Raw genomic sequence first — 23895 nt, forward strand, 5'->3', positions numbered from 1 at the left:
ATCCTATCTACCTAATCTTCCAAGCTCTTCTTATAATTTAAGGTTCCTATTAATATTCATCTTGCAAAGACGTTAGGGTGAGGTCGATATCCAATCGCAAGATAAACTCACAATATCTTGGGATTGATATAGACGACACCCTAACATGGCACTCCCTTATTGGCCAGATTGTTAAAAAGGATCTAGGGCATAAGTGCCACAGGAAACTTTCATTAACACATACAATGCTCTTGCTCAACCGGACTTTGACTATTGTAGCACTGTATGGGGTAGCATTGGCAAATGCCAGAGAGACTCCAAATTACTCCAAATGACTACTTTTTTCGAAAAATTATGTGACCATGATATGTTAATTAAAAGAAAAGCTCATTGTAAAGTGAAGTCAAAAGTTGTAATAATCATAAACATTGTACAATAAAAAAATATACTTATAAATTATACAATTCACTTGTGAAGCAAATGCTAAGAAGTTAAGTGCATGTCATTTCGATAGGATTATATGAACATCAAAGGGCCTTAATATGTGATTGAGGAAAGAGATTCTCAGATACACCAAGACACGATGTTCGTCCTTCGTAGTCAAAGATGACCATGACATCTCTTAGGTACTAGAGCTGCACCAAGACAAGGAAGATGCTGAAGATGGATGGCCTGGGCATGTTTTACAAATGAAGAACAACACATTTTACAGAACAGTGTTGACCTGAAGGACAGGGAAGAGAAGAAATGTTGGTCAACCTAAAGGAAACAGAGAAGATCCAAAAAGAAAGAACAGGCAGCTTGGATGGGCAACCTAGAGCGAGTGTGCTAAACTGGCAAAGGATAGAGATAAGTGGTGAAATGAGGCATTAAATTTGTATGCCCAGGACACAAATATGCCATGGCAAAGGACGGTGAGGTTAATGTCCTTGAGGTACTAAACTTTTTACAAGTTACTCCAGTGGTTTGTAGTGAAGGAACTCTAAATTAATTTCAAATGACCATGTGTGAAGAAATGATTCAAATACCAAACCTCTTCATGATAGGAAGAAAGGCTTCCTTGGTGAAATTGTGTGTGCCAAGTGACAGTTGTACCTTTGTGACATCCATGATGTAAACAGTTAACTCTGGTCATGTGATTATCATGACCATGGATTATTTGGCTCTGAGACACAACCCAGTCCTCAGATAGCATCATTGATCAATGGTATTAGCAGTTCTTCATCTTTTTGTATTAAATCGGAGAAGAACACAATATTTCATCGGCAAAGTTGCAGTATGTCAGTGACCGTGACTGGCTACACTTGTCCTCTCTTCCTCTGAACTATGGGTAAACCGCAGTTCTTCCTCTTTACCACTGATAGGTTGTCTTAGCAGCTATATATAATCACAAGCTACAATAATCCTGGATGCAGGATGCTCACATGATCTGCCAATCAGGTCTGACACAAACTTTGCCTTAGGCATTACTCATGCCACCAGTACTGTCCTTACAAAATGACATCACACAAATGAATGCATAGGGGTGCAGGGATGGTGCAGTGGTGCAAGTACTCACCTCCCACAAATGTCACCTGGGTTTGATTACCAGAGTTGATGTCACATGTGAGCTACAATAATCCTGGATGCAGGATGCTCACATCTTCCAATCAGGTCTGACACAAACTTTGCCTTAGGCATTATTCATGCCACCAGTACTGTCTTTGCAAAATGACATCACACAAATAAATGCATAGGGGTGCAGGGATGGTGCAGTAGTGCAAGTACTCACCTCCCACAAATGTCGCCTGGGTTTGATTACCAGAGTTGATGTCACATGTGGGTTGAGTTTGTTGTTGGTTCTTGACCTTGCCCTGAGGGTATTTTTTCTGGCTTGTACAACTTGTTCTCCCACCACAAAAACAAACATTTCCAAATTCCAACTTGAGCGGAAAACAGTGGATGAAAAGTCACCATGTAGCCATTCAAATTCCCATTCATGTATTTCATGTATTTGTATTTAAATTTCACTCATTCATTTACTAATAATTATAGTGCTACCTTGGCCTTACTTTGTATAGTTACGACAGCCGAATGGGAAGATACATATATATGTTTTAAATAATAAATAACAAAAACACTTTAAACAAAAGGATACCCACAACACCACTAGAGAACAGAGTGAAAATAAACTGTTGACACCTCCTGGCTGCCTTGATAAGTCCAGACTGAATGATAGCTGCATTTTTCACTGAATTCTTTACATCAAAGCAAACTGACACAGCTGTTGTGTTCTTTGTCACAGACAGTACGGCCACAAATGTCTTATCCAGAAGAAGAGTGATCTCATGTCTCACTGGTTCCATGCTTCTGCTCACTAAAATGAGATCTACTTCATTGCCAAGCCAATCTGCAAATGATGAAATGGTGAAAGAATGATTGCACTTCTCAATCTGTACATCACTTCACAGCTGATTTACTTTGAGTATACTTCATAAAGCAATATCTGTGCTCTGTAGATTGTCTAGATGACTTGAATTGTTTGATCTGACTGGCTGCACAACCAGTTCATATTTTTCTATCAGGGGCACTTTCCACTTTAGCAAAACGTTTTGGTTCAATGGGTTGAAATACAAATGGAATGCATGGATCAAATGAAAATTTCCTGGAACAAATGGATGACCTTTAGAGGTGCACCACTTCTACGATTCCTACCATTTTGTTCTCTCCTAATGCACAGTCATTGCCTCATCACACATTTGCATAATTACAGGGTGTATTAAGTTTTTTTTTATCTGCCAATGAGAATGCAAGTCTGGAATGAAAGGCAAAAAGCATTTCCATTTGACACAGAAAGTTTCTGGAATTTCCAACCAAAAATTTTGGCCCAATGGAAATTACGCCTGGACCAATTAATCATTCCAACTGTTAATTCATGTAGCATTATCCAAATGGCATTTTTCTGTTATGAACAAAAATGTTAGTTAGTTCTGTTGTTACATTTTGGGCCACATGATGTACTGTGCTTCACAAAATAATGTTTTGTTTGTAAGGTTTTGCAGCTAGACTGCATCGAATAAAGATCACCTGTGAACATCAACATCCCATCGAGGGTATTCAGCTGTAACAAGTGTTACTGCGTCTGTCCCTTAAAGGCTGCTCTGTCACTGACTGAGCTTGATTGATCACAAAGTAACAATTAACAATTAACAATTATTTACTTATATAGCACCCTTTAACATTAGAATGATCAAAGGCACTTTACAATCCATGAAAACCAATTTTAACAATAGATATTACAATAAAAATGCTATTTGCAACAGATAATTATAATAACAGTACTAAAATAAATAATAATAATAATAATAATAATAATAATAATAATAATAAATAAATAAATAAAGTAGAGATACTGTAACATGTTTTACTTTGTTCATCTGACTGGACCAAGAGACAATGTGCATAATCCAAAGAACTTTACTTATCTGGCACTTCTCAAAATCATTCATAATTCATGAGGAGAAAACAAAGGAAAACCACTGAAGGACATGCGATCTTTACTAGCATAGAATTTAGTCCAGAAGCTCCACGCTGTATATCAAACACTTGAAAGAGTGTTTCTTCCTATTTCCAAACACCTCAAAGTTGGTAAAAAAAAAAAAAAAGAAAAAGAAAACTTGACAGCACCTTGTTTTTTAAACCCACTGCTGGGTGTTTGGAAATTGGATGACATACTCTTCCCTGTTTCTATTTCTGTAATGCATGCTTGGTGACAATTCTTTAGTCTTGACAGAAAATGGTTACTTCAAGCACACAAACCAATTTCTTATCCGCAGAGTGGGGATTTTTTTGTCTGGGTTAATTGTCTATCACAGGGCCATGGGTAACCTGCTGATTCTGTGTGACAAGTTAACTTATTTTACCCACAACTACAGGTAAAGCATAGTTTTTGTTAAAAGCGATGTTTTGCATGCAAATCTAGCCAGCTATGCAGGCTTTCAGGTGGCAAGTCAGAATCCTAGTTAAGCGAAGCCACCATGTTGGATTTTCAGCCTAATACCAGCCCTTTCTACTCTCCCCAATCTTCCTCTGCTTTTAACATCCAAAATGGCAGCTATAGCACTTAAACCAATATCAGGGCTGTCAACTCTCCCGGATAATCCGGGAGACTCCAGATTTTGAACCGTATCTCCCGGTCTCCAGATTCATGTCTGTAATCTCCAGATTTTGAAGCGCATCTCCCGTTCTCTAGAATTATTTCATCTGTAATTTCACGGATACTTGCCGAAGTTTGCTATTTGTCATATACTCGAATTTCCAAGTCAGAATAAAATGTGAAACGTTTCGCGTTGTTTCAGGTACTGTTATATATACTTAAAAGAGTAATTCCCCCCACCACTGTCTCAGAAGCTTTGACTTTAGCGTTTATGGCACGCCCTTGTAAGGCGCTTTATTGTTGCTGGCTGGGAATTCATATTCTCCATATTTGAAGACATGGGAGGTTGACAGCCCTGCAATATAATACGTCTGCATTGCGGGCTAATGCAAATCTTAATTTGTAGCTCTCTTAAGCCAACAAAGGTTAAGTCACATGGTGTACCAGAACGCAAAAACAAATTTACATTGTGTTCCCTTTTTTTGTTAGTAAGGTTTTACATTTGTTTGTTTGGTTTGCTGTTTTTGGCTTTGTGTACTGGAACCCCAAGACAGAACCCTGAGAAGGCCAACAAAAATGTCTAGCAGATCAGATACTGCAGCCAGACAAGCTCCAATCTTGTGGTCCACTAGCCACATGCCTACAGCATGGTACAGCTGCAGTTGACAGTTGAAGACATTTCTTTCAGCAGATGAAACATCAATATTATTTGTTAGTATATACCACACAACCGAATAGTGCTTTTCGTGCACGCTGATTGGCTAGCTCGGAGGTGATTAGCCAAGTACTATTCACCTCCGAGCAGCCGAAGAGAAACAAGACGGCTTCCCATTTCGCCATGGTCACTTTAGAGGAAAATATTTCGATATAAGAGACAGCTATTACAAAAATAAAAAAAATGGCAACAAAGTTTGATTTGACGGCATTACATGGTAAGTTATTTAATCTTTCAAACGTCATATTCTAAGGCGAAAAATAAGAGTACAATGCATTGTTTATGAAATCTGTCGAGCACTATAATTACAATGTAAACAAAGAAACATCTTACTAATGTTTTGCAGTATGGTTTCAACAACAGGACAAATTACACACAACAATCGAAGAAAAGACACGTAGCAACTAAACAAGTGCCTCTAGAAGTTTTATTTGTCCGCAAGAAAGCAAGACGGAACTTTCTACAAAAAGTAATCGCTTACCGCGTGGCGCACAAGATTTTAAAATTTCCCACCATTTGTCCGTATATTGTTTAAAAAATAAGGTAATTTTTGGCCCACTTCTTATTCAGCTTGTGCGGTATATACTAAAACAATTAATATTCACCTCGGTGTCGGTGAAAGTGATGGATATTGACCTCCACTTTGGTGAATAATTAAACAGTTGAAGGGCCGAGTGCATATTACAGTCTTATGTCAAATTTTAGGTCGCTCGATCGCTGCAGAATTTTTTCTTCAATTTAATCAATTAGCATTGCTTAAAAGTTCTATTTTTGCTTCATTTTTCAAGCCATATGAGGTAGAGGGGCTTCAGATTTTTATACCTTTTATTTTTATTATGTGTAACTTAAGATACAGTATCATGTATTTTTATCTTTTGAAGATCATCGATGACTTATTAGATGTATTATCATTATTATTATTATAATTATTATTATTATTATTATTATTATTATTATTATTTTGCATAAATTCAGACCCTTTTGAGCACAACAGAAAATCAGTGCAAATTCAACATAATTTAGACGGTGATGCTCTCAGCCCATCAGAACATGAACATAACTGTATTTATGTGGATAGTATGATTGGAATCAAACAACATAATTGTCAGCAATTGACTAATTTTTGTTACCTCTAAGGCTAATTTGATGGAAATTAAGTGATATAACTAATTAAAGTATATTAGTAAGTAAAGTTGAATAAAAATAATAATACCAATCTTTACCTTTGCCTCTATCGTGTAGAAGCCCTTTCAACAGGTCCTTAGCAACAACAGCATCAAGACCACCAGACAAATCCTCAAATGCTTTAGAAACTGAATATAATTCTATACTGTCATCTGACTTGAGTGCAACAAAATGGTCCTCTGCCAGATCATCCTGAATGCTTTGATCCACACAGTCTTTACACAATGTCCATTTGAATCTATGGAAATAATAATATTATATTTTTAAAATATACCTTTAGCAAGTTAAATAAAAAAAACCTTGGTTCAGGTAAGGACAGTGCACAAAACAATAGCTTGAAATTAGTGGGGAACAAACTTGCTATACGGGAAGAGCCAATGTTTATTGTATGATTCCCGAATACTCAGTCACTAGTAATACGCTATACAGTTTTTAGTGACTACTTTAATTAACACCTGGGGTGCTCACTTTTTTGTTGCCAAAATTTCCAGTCTAACTGCTGAAATGCAAACAAAACTCATGGATATTGTCACTGGAAATTTTCTAGAATGAATGGATGACCTTTGGAGCTAAACTATACTTTACTTTTTCCATTCCATTCAGTTGGAACTGCTGGAAATGACTTATGCATCAGCGAAACAAAAAAATTTTTGTTTAAGAAGACAAGTAGCAAAATAACTACTAACACTCAATTCTCACCTTGCAGACACCCCGCTATTACAGACACTCACTATTATGGACAAAATCCAGATCCCTGGCCAAAGCTATAGGGGTTTGATTGAATGAAACTGACTCCCACTATTACAGACTCTTGCTATTATGGAATTAAGGACACTTCCGTGGTACAAACATGACAATTTTATTGTTTTGACTCTCGATAAAGCGGACACCATGAACTTCTCATGTAACATAAATTGCAGTTTGATGTTCGTTGTTTGTCAAAACAAACTTCAAAAGACTTCTGGAAAGTTTATTTTCACGTAAATTTCATTAGTGGCCGTACAACAGACTCTGCTTTTTCACTCTTGTGCCTTTCCTTTCAGATTCTTTAGGAGAAATCAAGCTCTCATCCTCCATTCTCAACGACTGCTTAGCAGATTCACTACCGTTGACAGGCTTGTCAAGTCTTACAAGATATTTTGGCTCGCTACGTATTAACTCATAAATAACTGGAACTCAGCTCCAGCCCCAGGCCGCCACCTCTGTTGATCCTCACACCCCGCTCTTACAGACTCTCACTATTACGGACATTAAACGAGGTCCCAAGGGTGTCCGCTATAATGGGAGTTGACTGTAATTACTCTAAACAGTATCCAGTATGAGTTTATATTTAGAAAATAAATACCACGATAACCTGAGTGCTCATTAGTCTTGGAAGGCTATCAGCAATATTAAAACCGGGAAAGATTTTACTACATGTAAGTACATACATGATGAATGATCACATGCCAACCCTACTGTTTATCCAGGTGTCTCCTAGATTCAGAAAAAAATGTTTTGGTCTACAGGCCATAAAATCTCCTAGATAAAAGCAGTTTTGGATCTTTTCTCTAGAATAGATGGGATAAGATTTTAATCCCTAATCGCCCCACTGAAAAAATAAATGTTTTTCAAATTTATGTTATGTTTTCCTGTCTGGATTTCCTACATCTTTCACACAATCTTTTACAGAGGCTTTATTATACACTGCAGAAACTAAAAACAAACAAACAAAAAATGCATCCATTAAATCCTGGAATTGGGAGTGGGGGTCATTTACATGTATTATGTGGGGGGAGGGGTTGGGTCAATTTTCCAGGGGGTCAGCCAAATTTGTGGCAGATTCCCTGGGTATTATCCAACATGATGGACACTGGGTTGATGATAGGGGTTGTCACACACAAAAAAAAATATCTCCATATGTCAGATATTGAGAAGCTGATGTCTTGCAATGAGTACTTATAAATACTGTAAGTCAATGATGGGTAATTACTAACTGACATAAATCACTTAGTACTCAATAACAATACTCAGTAAATAATTGTCACACCACAATTTCTTTTACTGTTGATAAATCAATCAATGTTCTCATCAAATGACTGGATTGCAGAATACTCGTCCACTTCGTCAGCTAACAAGTGAGCGGCAAAGCGATCTACGCTACTCATCATTCCCAAATTTCAATGACGAAAATAAAATATTGCATGCCATATCAATTAAAGGTCTTTAAAACTTAGAAAAACAAAACATTCTTAATATCAGGTCTTACTGTTTGACATTTGCAATGGAACAACTTGCATCATTCCTCAAGTTCCACAGCTTAAGCGTACAATCAGAACCAAGAGTTGCCAACACACGGCATTTCCTTGATATTTCAGCGGCTTTCAGTGAGCTAGGATCAAATCCTTGATCCAACTTTTTCAAGATAACAGGAAGAGTCCTTCCAGTCGCCATCTTGGAAAAAAGATAATCATCACTTGAGCCTGCGGTACAACTCGTGATAAGGTCAATGAACGGGAAATCCCATGATGCCTTGCGAAGAATGATAATTTTTAATGGCGCAGGGAAAGAAATGATTTCCGGTGAAAGTTACCTCATAAAGGGCCGACGATGAGAACGATTCAAGAGTAAATTGTTATTTAAATGTCCAAGCAAAGTAACGGAGGCTTTGTGTCTTTACCGGACGGCGAAGATGATTCTAAGGTAAAGGAACCTTGGCGTTTTTAGTCCTTTTACAAAGTGAAGGCTTTTTGTATATACGTAACATTGTCTTTGTTGACCTATTAAAATAAAGCTTATTTTGGTTTGATGGTGTTTAATCTTACGAGCAGGGATTTTGCTTTATGATGAATCATCATTTTTATATTTTCAGGTCATAACAACGGAAGACGTTCGTCTTTCAAGACTTATAAAGCCTTCGCCTCTACAGAAAAGGCTAGGTTGGTGTCATACAAATTCAACACAGAAAATGATAATGAATATTTTTGTGTGAATTGATTTAATTTCACAACGAATGGATTAGTCTAACACTCCTCTGTTAATTCTTCTGTTAAGTCGAATTCGCCTATCATTCACACCTCTTCTTTGTGCTTCCTTCAAATGAAAACTTAAAACGTTACTTTTATAGTTTTACTTAATAAGAGGGGGAGGGCTCGCTGAGGCTGTTTTAAGTCAAGTTATATTAATTTATTGATGAATTACTAGTTGTGTTTTTATACGCACTTAGAAATTGTCGCAATATTGAAGCCTCCCAGACTTTCCAGAAATGTACTGTTCCTCTGGTTTGTGCTTTCCAGGTGACCATTACACAAAATACAGTACCATCAGAATTTCACAGCATTGAGACTGAAATACTGGACAAATTATCATTAAACTTTAGTTAAAGTTTTATTGTTAAACACTTTTTTGTATCTGTGCACAAAATGTGCATGGTCTTACACAAAGATTCAGGAAGCCTCCTATGCTCACAAATATTGCCTCTGACACCTATACCTACTAACTTTTTTCTGAGTCAAACACATGAGATTTTGACAGCAATAATACAGTTTATCCCATAGACATTCTGAACAAACTTTCTCATCCTAAAGAGTTGTTGAATTAGGAGGCATTATAAACATTTCACTTTTATGATAATCCTGTGGCCAGTAAAAATGTTCATATTTTATACCTGTTACCGGGATTCTCATCTAATGATCAGTCATCTGGTTGAATGCTTAATTTATCTTTTGTTTTTAACTTTCAGAAGAACAACTTCAAAAATCACGAAAAGCAAATAGCTCAAATGGATCTCTTCTTAAAAGCCACAAAAATGGGTAGGTTGTTAGATATTATAAATATATTAAATTAATTGCTTAGACTGCTTACATGTATAATGTGCAACTGTATCTTTTAATTCACATTTCTTGTTGTAGGAATGGCAACCAATTACCATAATATAATTATGCACTGTGGATATAATTACACTGAACATCACACAAATTAACCATAAATATTAATTTATCTATCACATCAGTGTTTCTTCCACCAAGAATGGAACCTTAAAACACAGCAGTAATTCAGATGAAAGACCATTATTTCAAGCAGAATCTGACAGGTATGCAAGTCTTCCAAAAAGTCACATTTGCTGACACTTACATACAGCTGTATGGACAGGTGGAATGAATGTTTAGAATTAATACCAACAGAAATCCAAACTGAGGCAAGTTAACAATTGCAGCTGTAATTTTGTGTGAAATGATAGAAAAAGCTGACATTCTCAAACAGGGGCAATATTATTTATGTTGTTTTAGTGAGACTTTGAATGGCCAAAAATACAATCATTTCTGTCCATGGAAATGTTAAATAAATTGTGAAGTTTTGTTAGCAAGGAATTACTCTGACTACTAGAACACAGAAAGTAATATCTGTTATCTTTGGTAATGGATTACAACTTTTTTCTCAAGTTCTTCCTTTTTGTACTGGTCAGAATTTAATTGTTAAGAACTGATTGTGGTTTGTTCTGGATACATGTACATGTATGGTTACCTTTGTCTAAATTTTCTTGGTGGTCTAAAGCCCCATTCACACCAACAAAACATGTTTAATTAAACCAGGCTTAACAAAATGAAAACTGGTAAGAGAACTTAGCTGAACCATTGGCTTTGACATAGGATTCAAGTAAACATGAACTTATGCTTTCATTTGTGCTAAATCTGTAGTCGGCAAAATCCAAAAGCAGGTTTTATGAGGAAACAATTTTAAACTGTGTTTAGCTCAGCTTTCAAACGTGTTTAAGCCTTGGTGTCAATGGGGCATAAGACCGATTTTGTGGTTGGGTAAAGGTATTTTGTGAACTTTAGATGAGTGGAACTCTCTTCAATCTGTTATACCTACATGTACATGTAATAATAAAACTACAGTCTAGCTGGAAGCCTTCAAAGCAACTGCAACTGTCTTGTTCCAAATGATCTTCATGTTCCCTATTATATTTTGTTATTTTATGCAAATGAAGATCACATTTCCAAACCTTCTTGGTAGCTTATCAGATACAGGGCTGTCAGTTAGCATTTCAGATCCCAGTGTCCCAAGGAAAGTAGGCACTTAGGACCTGTTCACATGGAGGTGGGGGACCCCGGGAAGGTGAGGTACCCCGCCTCGGTGGGGTTACCAATCTCTCCATACAATCTCTCTTTATTTCTTGATCGCGTTCACATGTGAAGTGGGGTACCTCACCGAGGCAAGTTGCCCGGTCAGCCGAGGCGGGTAACCCGCTTAGCTGGGGTGAGTTTTCTCCATGTGAATGCTGGAGGTGGGGTGGGGTGGGGTGATGTTCATCCGGGCAATTGTCTCTGAATTCAGTACAAGCGTGGCGAGCTTTTTCGCAGATATCATCTTCAAAACATCGACAACAATGCCATTGAAGAAAGTTGTGAAGTAGTTGAAGGTGCATTTGTCAGGTCTGATAACCAAGCTGATCTACCGGTCTTGGATGAAGGTGAAGTCGTGCCCGTAGAACAACGAAACGAAAAGTGTTTTCCGTCCGCCATCTTTGTTGATATATGTACTTAGCGACCACGCGATAGCTTTTTAAACCTCACCCCAGCGCCTCGGGGTTGCATGTGAAGGCCTGTTTCTTCTGACCCCGGGTAGATGTGGTACCTCACCTTCCCGGGGTCCCCCACCACCATGTGAACAGGCCCTTATACATTGTGAAAGCAGAGAATAATGTGTTACAGTGTATACCGTGCTGTTGTTTTTGTCATTAATTTTTCAAACTCAAACTAGCCAGTTATCTTCAATTCACTGTGGTTGCTGACCTGATAATACAGCTGGCTGCTAGTTACTAATGACAGCCTGGCAGATACACTTTAATTTGCAGCAGTTCAGCACTAGGCTATTGATTAAAGAAGTGATAAGTGATTAGATGATACCCAATAATAAGAAAATATTTTAACCCTTATATTAAAATCTTATTTAGAATACTTTATTTCTTTTTTAAACAGTGATGAGGAACTGAATGTAACACATTATACCAAACCACCAAATGTATCTGTCACCCAGAATTCCAAGGTAATTTCTCCATATTTTGTTTTTCCCTTGTTTCTGTATAAGATTACATGTACCTATAAAGATAAAATTAATGTATTGATAATAAGGAAATCTCAACACAGCTTGACAGTTGTCAGCCTTTACCTCATCAAGCAGTTGCTTTAAAACAATTAAGTTAGTACAGTGTACATTATATCATGAAAGGAACTAAATTCGATCAAGGACAGTAAAATGTCAGCCAGTTTAGCTTTTCTCAGAGTACTGTTTTCTTCGTTGTACCCCTGCAGTTTGTTTGAACCAGCCAAGTTTCTACATATGGTGAAATTAAATTAAAATTACCTCAATTTTAAGCAAGTGAAACCATACAACGTAGTTAGGTGAAACTTTGTAAAACGTTATTTCATCTTTTTGCAGAATCTTGCAGATTGTACACAACAACTGTTAAAAGATGGATACAGGTCAGTTTACTATAAATTTATAATTAAGTCATATCCTATAACAGTATGAGTGAAAGGCAAGAATCAGCTGCTTGATGCATTTAGCACTTTTAATACTTTACTTCGAATCAACTGTCCACCCAGCCCTAGCTTCATGAGGTTTTGTGAGTCACATATTTCTAGTAAATTATAAATAATATTATTGCAGTCAAACAACCTCTTTATTACGGACACCGAGAGGACAGGAATAAGTGTCCGTATTATAGAGGTGTCTGTTTTAGAGAAGTAGGCTTTATATGGATTTCGGTCATTCAGGGACCAAGTGAACTGTCCATTATAGAGAGGTGTCCGTATTATAGAGGTGTCTGCAAGGAAAGGTTCCACTGTATTAATTTTGTGTACATGTGTGGTACAGAATGCTTCTTATTGTTGAGTTGTCTTTGCTTAGTACTGGTGTAGCAAGACACTTCTGCTTCGTGATTGCACGTTAAGTAAATGGTGTTAAAAGTATTTGCAGACCAGCGGCCAGATTCATGATGCCATCTTGGGATAAACTGTGTTTTAAGTATGTCTGAATACAAATTTTCCAAATAATTTATAAGCACCTTACCCCCAAAGAGGTAAACATCCCTCCCATATTCAAATAAGTCCATGCATGATTGAATTAGCCTCTTTTTCAGCCATTAGAGCTAGATCCTTACTTGTTTCAACCTTTTGTTATCAACAGTAGAGACTCAGTTTGAAATGCAAATTTAAATTCACTCCAACATTAGGCAGTCCTGAAAACAAGCCTTCCCTGAAAATAAGCCAAGGCTTACACTTGGAATTTTACTGTACAGTGTATGATTTATGTCAGTGGTCCCAGAACAATATCTTCAGACTGTACTCTACAAGACCAGGCCAAGTGTGCTTTGTCTCTAGAGCTACCACATTCACAGTACACATTAAAATGAGTTTATTAAAAAAATTATTGTATATGATTTAATTGACAGGCTGGATGAAGTATCGGACGAAGAGGACCTCGATCTCATACCACCACGTCCAGTAGACGATAGATGTCAGTGCTGTGGAGCCGTGACCTGGCAAGGCTGTGTAATTTCCTGATCTTCACTTCTGTTTAATAGCAGTGTTCAAATTACAGTAATATTCATAATAAATAGTTTAATTTATAAATTATGAAGATTTCAATTACACAACTTAAGAGGTCTTTATACCCCCAAGTTTTTTTTTAAACTTGTGATGAGGTGCAAGATTTTAGCATTCTGACATTTTTTATGTGTTTGAGTCAACTAAATAGGAGAAAGTTAAGTTACCAAAAAACATAGATACTGTAAAATAATACATGTACTGTATCTGCTTGTTCGTGGGTTAAAAATAGTTTGTGCTGAATCTGAGGTCATGTGCAATTAGATCTTGGACACTAACAGCATATGGAAGCCTTTTAAATTATTACAATAAAAGACCTATTTATGGATATAAGAAAGCATGTAATTCTAGATCTACATTGTAACTTACAATGAAATTGATTCCTCAAAGAGTTAAGCACCTAAGTTCCTAAAGGATGAAGTAACATTGTTTTTAGAAGCTCATACACACTGTTGATTTTAAGAGTTGAAAAGTCTCTAAATAGTGATAAGTGTTTTTCCATATACTTTTAATAATTATTATCATGATATTAAAGTGATGTTTAGAATTCTTCATCAAATTCCCAAACATTTCATACACTGAATAGTTGTTTTTAGTATTATTTTGTTGTTAACAAAAGAGCCAAGCCAAGAGAAAATGGATCTTAACACATTCAAGGGACATTTATATGAAATCTCCACAGAAACACTTGATGTTTGATATTAAGCTACAGTGCCAATGTACCAATGTTTCCTGCCTTTGGATGTTTGATTTTTTCAAAGTTGTAGAATGTTGTAATGAAAATGCATGAGACTGTCCATGATTCAACATGTGCATCACAAGGTCCCTTTGTCTGGCATTGGTTCCAATTGAATGGAAAAGGAATATGCCATTAATAATGATACAAGTTAGTGTACATGTCCTCCTTCTAATAAAGGTTAACTTTATACAGTTATAGGTGACCCCTTTTGAATTATTGTTTGCTAATGAAAAGTACCCCTTTCCATAAATGTCCACTATTCTTAAAAGTGCCCTCTTACAGCTGTACTGAAAAGTGTGTCAATTTGGTATGAGCTCCGCCGGCCACAAACAGTGGCACCATAAGATAAAGACAGCGAAGCAGTGGAAGAAAGTAACTATACCTTTACTATGCAAATGCAAAAACTGTGAAACCCTAAGTAAACTTAATTTCTGGAATGCTTAATTATTGTGTTAAGCAGAAAAGCAATCACATTCAAGATGAACAAGTTGCAAACTGTAATCACGGTAATCATTTTCATGGTTCCATCTTGCAGTTTGATTTAATATCTGATCACTCATAGAACAATAAACATTCCAATAAATGATCATGGCTTTCGCTGTTGCACTGTAAATCATATTTTTACAGCCTTGCTGTTTTTGTTTGTTATCATTCACTAAGACAGTGTTTTGTTTTGACAAACTATAAAAGAGAAAAAAAATTAACACCCTTTTTGTGTGTCCTCACTGTGCTTCTAAGTGCCCTCACTTGAGCTCCCAAAACGAACTAATTATTATAAGCACCATAGGTAGTAAATTGAATCTTTGTGATAGTGGATGCATATGTTACATGACCGTCATAGTAACATTCACTTGTTTTGAATGTCTAAATTATACTTTAAATGTAAAGTGGTATTGTACATTGTATGTGCTTGAAGTGCCTTTACAGTGAGGCTTAACCTATAATCTTTAACTCTTGAGCTGTAGCAAATATGGTATACAGTCAACTCCCGATAACTCGAACCTTCAAGGGAAATTGAAAAAGGTTCGAGTTATTAGGAGTTCGAGTTATTAAGGGTAAAATTATATAGAAAATCACCGAAAGGAAAGGAAAATTGATTCGAGTTAGCGTGAGCTTCAAGTTAGCGAGGGTTCAAGTTATCGGGAGTCAACTGTAGTTTGAAATGATTAATTTTGCTAAATATGGACTCACTGTACATAAGCAGCATCAGGGAAAGGGGGGGTGGGGGTGGGAGTGACTGCTCAAAGTCTAAATTTGCAGAAAGTCTCATCAATAAGAGTTCAAACTCTAGTTCTCGTTTGTCAGTTAATGTTTGTCTTCTTCTTGATGCTTGTATGTAGAAAGAGTTTGAGCTTTCATCAATTCCTTGTTACTCAACATATCAGGTCTACAGTTAATCCAGAATTTTGTATGAGCTTGGTACCATGAGCAAAACAGCCTGGGGCTTCAGAGTGAAATGTTTTCGGTATTATGTCGAAAAATCTTGGTGCTGCAGGTATTATTATTTTCTATCACAGAAATCCACAGTGGTCCCCTCAGCTTTCCCAAAGCTAGATCTGCATCAGACACTGCCTTGTGAACATAATTTTTGGATGTGGGTTTAAAAGCAGCACTTACATGTATCATTTCAACACTGCCCACTCTTGTATCACAAAACGCACTGTTATTATTGTGCTTGTAAATTAAAATATTATTTCCCAGTTTTACATCACCTACTTTTTCTGAGTAGGGCATTGCATTTTTACCCAGGGATACATTATTTTATCATGTGCTTGGTTTTGAAAAGTTGATGTATTGACTGATAAGTTTAAGGGAAGCTGATTTTAAACTAATGTATTCAGATTTTAGTTTGTTTGAATCTATTCATAGCAAAAAATTATCTAGTTTGAGGACAAGTTATTTGAATCAAGGTTAATTATTTAAATGCTGAATAAAGTATTTAATAAACCAAACATACCAATGACTGTCTTTAATGGTGTAATTTTACTTTAGACTCTCCTTGTCTTCAGTACTCAGTGAATACAAATGCCTATTTTGAGAAAGCTGGAGTTTGAGATAGCAAGCAGTAAATGACTTTAAAACTACAAGCAAATTAAAGGAAAGGAGTTGTCCTTTGAGATATTAAGGTTACGTTCGATTGACCGTCTTCCGGAATAAGAATAAGCGGAATAGCTGTTAAATTTCTCTTTTTAAGTAAATTTGGGAGGCTAATTCTGCAAACTATCACTGACACATGAGAATTAAAGAGCTGTCTTGTACTCCAACCAGTAACTCTTTGGCAGCACGCGTTTTCCCTTGCTTGGCGCCAATTACATTTATAATTATTTGCTTCGCATTCTGATTGGCTCATTGTGTTGTTTACATCTGTTGCGGTTGGCCAGAGTAATTACTTTGGTTTTAGTTTTTACAACACTCAATAATTTTTATTGGAAACTGCTCTAATGCAGTAATTGCCTGCCAAGATGACTTTCTGCCTTTGTAGAGACAAAAAAATAGTGCTTATACGTGATGATCTTCCAGATTCTGTCCATGCAAGTTTCCATAAGGACTGCTGTATACTTTCCACTGGAAAATATATTGATTCACTCTTGACTAGCCAATTTGCAATTTTTGTTTTTCGTGCATTATATCAGTCTTTCTTTTTGCATTCTTGTACTGCCTCAGTAAATGTTCTTGTCTGGCTGTGGGACCTGTGGGCCTAATGTTTGTTTGTTTGTATAAACTGCTCATTAACAATAGCTTTTAACCCAATCAGGGGTCCATTTCTTGAAGGTCCCGAGAACTTACTGGACCCGAAAAGTGTCTTGGTGCTAAATGCTTCTCAACAGATGTCAATTAGCTTTAAGTTCCAAATTTTACAATCTTTATAATTCTATGAAAACATTGGCCAAGTACCATGCCTGTAATCTGCAAAAAAGTTTGTAACAATATTACCTTATTGGTTAGTTATTTTCAAGAAACGAGCCCGTGGTTTGGTAGATTCTTGATTAATCAATTTTAAAACTCTTTTATTATTTTGTAGCTTCTCAGTCAAAAGCATAACAAAATGTTTATTTCCACAAACGCTTTTGAATAGCATAATTATAAATTTTAAAATAACAATAAATTTATTGGAAGACAGTTGAACCCAACATGAAAAAAGTTTGTTCCAAAAATGAAAATATTGAAATGTAAACAACACGCAGTCTAGCGATGGAGCATTCCTAATCACCAGTGATGGAGAAGAAAACTGGAAATAAATGTAATGAAAATGAGTGACGTACAACAGGATGACTTGGTTGAAAACTGTGCAATGAAAATTTGGCTATGAAATCCAAATTGCCCCAAATCATTTCTAATTTGGCATGGAGACATGATATAAATATGTAAGAAACCCAGGTATGCGATGACTATTTTCCTAAAAGCAAAGTACACATGATTTCTTCTGTTATCTCTTTCAAGCAAAAGAAAAATAATCAACCAAGCATTGTGGAGACTTTTATTTTCAGTTGCCGTCTTTTTCTTTGAAAGGTCTAATTTTTGGAATTTAAACCTTGAAGATCAACGAATTACGGTATAACTACATTTCGTCCATGCATGATAACCAATCTGCATGCCAAACTAGAACTAATTTGCAGCAATTTGGACATTGAGTATACACTTGGCAAAGTTTGCAATCAATTAAGCCCTTAAACTCAATAAGCCCCAAAACCACATGTATATTCTCCAAACCACTCTCTACATATTTGTTGCGAGACATTGTCTAAAACCAAGGCATTTTATCCTTGGTGGTAAATCTATTTTTTGTAATGACCAATGTGTTTGATCATGCAGAAATGTAAGGAGAAGTTAGATCTTGGTCACTATTGCGGCTTAAAGGGTTAATAAAGACTATCTTAAATGTTAACTGCACCCTCTCTCAGATACTGTTATAGAGTAATTTACCTCACTTGCTTATACAAGCCCCAACCAATCTGTTCTCTGAACCCAAAATGTTACCAGTTCTGTTGGAGGACAAAGGTTGGGAAGTTGAATCATCGTCAGTACAAATTGTCCCATTTTTTTTTTCTTTGAGTGCTGGGAATAGCAGAAGTCCACTGCAATATCTTAATACTCTAAGATCAACATACTAATTGTCCTTAGCTCACTGAACAAGAGATCGCTTGTTCAGATTACGTTAAGAACAAATCAAAATAATATATCATTATATGACTACAATATCATCAGTAGAATGTGTCAGTTTGAGGATAATAGTTACTACATTTGTAAATCAAACAGCTCCTTCATAGTTTAGCACGTTTTCTTGACTTGTCACCTAATTAAGAGCACCCCCCCCCCCCCCCCCCATTTCACATAAACCAAGAAAATCCCCCAAGATTCTACACCCGGATTGCCAGAGCATTCATTGTACAGTGAAGAAGAACTAACACTGTCTATCACTTTCATCGTTTTTTTCCAGTTCTCTTCACATCCATCCGTATTAATTCTTGAGTCGCTTTCCCGTATATTTCTTAATTTGTGAATCGTACTCATTTCCAGGAGGGGTACAGCCACTGTTTTCTTTTTCCTCACTGCACTTGCAATACGTCATCAATATTTTCATTTTTGGTCCAAACTGTTCATTCCAAGGCGGGAAATAAACTTGTCAATTATCCTGTTGTTTCTCTTTCTTTCTCTTATCTTCCCCGTGTTGAATCTTCTCTACTACTTTCCTTCCTGCCTGCCCTTGGCCATGTTCGCCTGTGCTTTTATTTTGCCCAGCTTCTTTCTTCGTTCTTCCTTTGCGAGAATGACCAGTTGCGTGCAAGTTTTCGTCGTAGTTGTATTCCTCGTACTCGTCTTGATTTTCCATTGTTTTGATTTATCAATTCCCCAAAGATCAATGTTTTCTTGTATTAAATTTTTTTTGAACAATTGATGAACTTTGATAATATTCAAAATGAAAATTTGTCGATTGCTGCCCGAGGGAATGCTGGGAAATCACTGACGCATACATTAGCATATTTACTGCGAAAGTGAGCTTCACTTTAGGTCAATTTCAGCAAATATCTGAGCAACAGTTTCGATCGTAATCTTTCTGAGATTTTTTACTGCCAGAAAATACGACATTTCCTCCTCTGTTTGTGGTCAGCGTATCTGGCTGACATTGAGAAATCGCCATGCACTTGTTTCGAGGCTGCTGTGAAAATTTGATGGCGGTAATTCTCTGTGCACTTTTGTTTAAGGAAGTTGCCGTCTACAGTGCTGCTTCTAAAGATGTCTTTTCTGAAAGAACGATTGAAATCAAGATGCCAGGCAGTCGCCCACTAAAGGTGAATAGACTTGTTCTTATAGTCTTTGTTTCCCCTGATATATTTGTTGTCGTGCATTGAATTGGATCGACTCGGTGCGTTTTTAATTTGTTGATCGCGACCTTCCTTCTTGTTATTAACGACGGACTTTTTGCCATCTTATCTTATGTTGTTATTTCCGTGATAGCTTCTTTTACACTACTCAAAGTGCTTGTAAAAGGTTTAAGAGTTAAACGTCACGAAACTTAACGTGAGGTTTAGCAATACATATTGATAATTTTATGTTTATCAAAGGTATCCAAAATGTTTGGGCAAAGGTGAAAATTCTGCATGATAAGCTTAAGTCTTTTAATAATTTAAAAATCAATTAATGGACTATTTTCTTTCGCTTCCTCTGTTGCTTTGCTAGTAATTTTAATGCCTTAGTTTTATACTGTATGTTATATTCATGATTAATTTAACTGACTTACTAAAATTTTTTAATTAAACATTACTTAGAGATATCCAGTGGTCACAGTAAACCTTATTATAGCACAGGGATGGTGTACAATGAAGAGAAGTACAGTCAAGTTCATGGCAAATAATTACCAATCAATGTGATATAAGGGCAGGCCAAATTCTCTACACTCATGCGATATACATGTACTTGTTAGTGGTCTGATATAAATGGAATTGGACTATATTGCTATAAAATTATATATATAGCCTGTGAACAGGCCCAATTATCAGGAATGGCACTGGCTAAATTAATTTACAGGGCTAGTTATTGCCCCGGGATGGCTCACTGTGGCTCATCAGTTACAGCAAGCTGTCAAGCAACTAAAATACAATTACACCCTACCCTCTGACACATTTACGAACATACTAACCTACAGATCTAGAGAAACACCAAGAAGACAGGTTTAGAAACACTTGTAATGAGTAATCTATGACTGGATAATTAATGTTGAGAAGATATTAGACCAATGAGTAATGCGTGGGGAAATGCCAAAAAGACATACAAAGGAACTAATTAAAGTGCTACTATGATCAAATTTTTACCTCTTGAATTTTAAGGTTTATCACATAGAATTCTAGGAAACATTAAAAATGCCGTTTACCGTTTGTAAATATCTGCATTGGTTCTGGAGATATTCACGTTTGAAAAATGTGTAAAATATGTAAATGAGAGGACTGATGATGTCATATTCTCAACTCAATATAACATCAAGTGTATAAATAGAGCTATCTCAGTCAATTTACAGCAGAGACCATTGAAACCTGGCAGGCTAATAGTTCTAAAGGCAATACACCTACAGCTATAAAAATTTGGTTTCCATGGCAACTCACTCTTTTCCAGTCCCCTCCAACCTGATTTCAATATTTTAGTGATTTTCAGCTTGAAAAACATTTAAAAAGGCCACCAACTCGACCTAACATATTTATACGCTTGCTGGATCATGCAGATGAGGCACCATTGGCAAATATCAAAATAGAACGCCAAAGATGGCTAGCAAAACCCTAAGTATCAGGGAGGACTGGTAACAAAACTGATAAGCTCATATTATGGAGCGCACCTAGAACAATGTCACTGCTGCAAAGAATCAAGTATTTCTGATACAAATTGGCTGAGATATCTTTTTTCATAATATTTGACCAATATTCGGTTGAGTTTGTGACGTCATCACTTGGCTAATTTGCATATTTTAAAAACTGGAATATCTCTGGAACAAAAAGAAATATTTGAAAATAGTAAATAGCATTCTTCTTCTCATACAGACTACTCGTTTATGTTTTAAAATGGCTCAGATTAGAAAGACGCGAATTTAGTCATAGTAGCACTTTAGCATATGGAGAAACGCCAAGAAGGCAAACATTGTCATAATTTTGTGACTACCTATGTTCGGAAAAATGTCCAGAAACAAGATTATTACTTAGTTTTCCACACGATAGTACTGAATGTGTTGAAAACCATTGACACAAAATCAATAACAGTCATATGAACATCCTTAAGTCGCGAGAAATGTCGAGAAGATACCTAACCTGTACACTTACAAGTAACAAGGAAAGACAAAACTTAAGGACGGTGCCTACTATTGTTACTGCGCATATGTTCTGCGCATCTCGAGATACTCGGGTTTCCTATGGGTGGACTGCCCACTAATACAGGGATATTTTTGCGTGCTTTAAAACTATGCGGAGAAAGCAGAACTAAGCAAGTGATTTTGATATCCAAAAAGAAAATTGGGGGTAACCATGCATTTTTCAGAGATAATAAAGCTTCAATTTGGTAAAAAGCGTCATACATTGCTTTGTATTTTGCTGCTTTTTAGAATAATTGTTGCTTAGTTATCTCTAAAAAAAATATGTGGTTACCCCCAATTTTCTTTTTGGATTTCAATAGCCGCTACTAAGATCTGCTTTTCCCGTAAAGTGATAGACTGCGCAAAAATGCTTCGTTATTAGTAGGCACTGTCCTTACATATCAGATATAAATATACCAATATACCAAATTAAAATACCTGGAACTATTAGAAGGCTGAGAAGGCAAACAAGCACTATGCAAATGTCCTGAGAAACTTCTAGAAGACGAGACTAATAATGAACTACATGTATTATTTGAAGGGCTTGGAGCATAACCGACCTATGTCGAATTTCAGCCCGTTTTTCGATGTAGCTCGGATTTGTCCAAACTTTTGCACGTGAACTGCAATTCGATTGAAAACCATTGTCCAGTATTTTTTCACGCCGCTTTGTGTTTCGTATTAATGCCATTGAGAAATTTTACCATCTTGTAAAGATATATTGGTAACATTATAGACACTGGATGACCAAAAGGACAATGCACTGAGGATTAAATACTTGTATTCAATATACACTCGTTGTCTTTGAAACACGGCACACGAAAGATGTGTTTTTCGCGGGAGCAACGAAAAGAATGCTGTCACGCTTTTATTTGATTCTGTTACAAACTACTATGCACGTGACAGGAATGTCCCAAATGTAAACAGTTACATTCTCCAAGAGAAAATGTGTCCATTTCCTGGCGTAAAATCCAGCTTTGTCCCATTTGTCGACATATCACTCTTGATAATGCAAAATACTAGCATTCTACACGATTAACAGGAAGACATGTAGCCATTTCAACGATTACATGTAACAACGATTAAGAACGATTAACGGCAGTTCTATTAAAAGGTAAAGACTATCTATTCTTTTCACGACCAGTCGGTGTTAACCGTTGAAAATCTATGTTAATCGTACTTTTATTGAATCATTGCCTTGAAATTGTCAAGTTAATCATTACATACCGAATTTCAAGCCTGGCAAACCACAACTAAGGCTTGCAAAACACCTTGCATATGGTGGGATTTGTCTCTGATGCTCCCGCCGGATTTGATAATCAAATTGAAAAATTCGCCACGGCACAGTCATCACTACCAAGGAGGGATTCTTTGGACAACATTTCCACCAGTTCCTGTGAACTGCATTCGTTAATTTCATAACTTTTCAAAAGATCCATAGATGTCGTGCGTTTACAAACTTCACCAAACAAAAGCGAAACCAACCAGCCAGTACGATACGCAAGTTGTTTATCCCGACTGCCTTTATCTATTTTGGGCTTGTTACAACCCGCAAAAGCAAACCATGATATCATCTCAAACGTTACTTATAGCAACAACAACTGGTGCGACTAAACACGGCTCGTGGACAGTGGAAACTTTTAGCCTACCGATAATTTGGAAAATGAGTCTGACGTGGACAAAACCTATAAAAAAATTTGCCTTCCAAGCTCGTTCACTTGTAGACAAGCAAACTACCAAATCCCCCCCCCCCCCCACCCCCCGAACTCAACGTCGTCTTTTGGGTCATGAACAGTTTCCTGGCAAGCATCGCTTCCCAGATCACTATGCATAAGGAGGAGGGGGGGAGGGAGAAGTAACTTTCAATTGGTAGAATTATGAAGGGAGAAACAGTAAGTGAGTGGTTTTTTGGCTGTCTGTGTTTGGTTGTCATTGCATAGGGGGAGGTGGTGGGAGAGAGAAGTAAGGAAGTGGTTTTTGTTCTGTTCGTGTTTGGTTTTCTCAAGGAGTTTTGTCCACGATTGTAAAACCGCGAAATGTTTTCCAAACCAGGGAGAGCCAAAATCCGGACAAATTAGTGCGAAATCGAAAGCCGCGCTAAAATTCGACATAAGTCGGTTATGCTCTCAGACCTTCATATGAGCTATTCCCTACGGGGTTGACCAAATGAATATATAAATATAATATTCATATATTCAATAATTATGAGCTATTCCCTAC

General features: G+C 36.6%; 3 protein-coding genes across 9 annotated transcripts in view; 2 read left to right on the top strand and 1 right to left on the bottom strand.

Moving 5' to 3' along the window:
• Nucleotides 1-8477, bottom strand: part of LOC146489844 (spatacsin-like) — a 66513-nt gene extending 58036 nt beyond the window's left edge. For 4 of the 7 annotated variants that reach the window (XM_085108853.1, XM_085108779.1, XM_085108641.1 and 1 more), the window contains exons 1-3: nt 8263-8471; nt 6053-6252; nt 2117-2368 (exon numbers count right to left, since the gene is read on the bottom strand). In XM_085108853.1, coding sequence (XP_084964979.1) covers nt 2117-2368; nt 6053-6252; nt 8263-8447 — 637 coding nt within the window. In that variant the 5' untranslated portion in view covers nt 8448-8471. Of the gene's footprint in view, nt 1-2116; nt 2369-6052; nt 6253-8262 lie in introns of all 7 variants that reach the window. The other 3 variants (XM_085108924.1, XM_085108710.1, XM_085108979.1) reach the window with 2 other exon arrangements.
• Nucleotides 8478-8525: 48 nt separating this feature from the next.
• LOC146489845 (protein FAM219A-like) lies at nt 8526-16292 on the top strand. The gene is made up of 7 exons (XM_085109292.1): nt 8526-8696; nt 8866-8932; nt 9736-9805; nt 10006-10086; nt 11975-12041; nt 12435-12478; nt 13450-16292. Exons 1-7 carry the CDS (start codon nt 8637-8639, stop codon nt 13559-13561), a joined length of 501 nt encoding a protein of 166 aa, XP_084965418.1. The 5' UTR covers nt 8526-8636; the 3' UTR covers nt 13562-16292.
• A 563-nt stretch (nt 16293-16855) lies between these two features.
• The window catches only part of LOC146489846 (peptidyl-glycine alpha-amidating monooxygenase B-like), a 41004-nt gene continuing 33964 nt past the window's right edge, over nt 16856-23895 (top strand). The window contains exon 1 of the mRNA XM_085109898.1: nt 16856-19633. Within this exon, the coding sequence (XP_084966024.1) occupies nt 19481-19633 (153 nt within the window). The 5' untranslated portion in view covers nt 16856-19480. The remainder of the gene's footprint in view (nt 19634-23895) is intronic.

Source organism: Pavona decussata, unplaced genomic scaffold, assembly GCF_977016875.1.
Source record: "Pavona decussata unplaced genomic scaffold, jaPavDecu1.1 SCAFFOLD_2, whole genome shotgun sequence".
Taxonomy (NCBI): domain Eukaryota; kingdom Metazoa; phylum Cnidaria; class Anthozoa; order Scleractinia; family Agariciidae; genus Pavona; species Pavona decussata.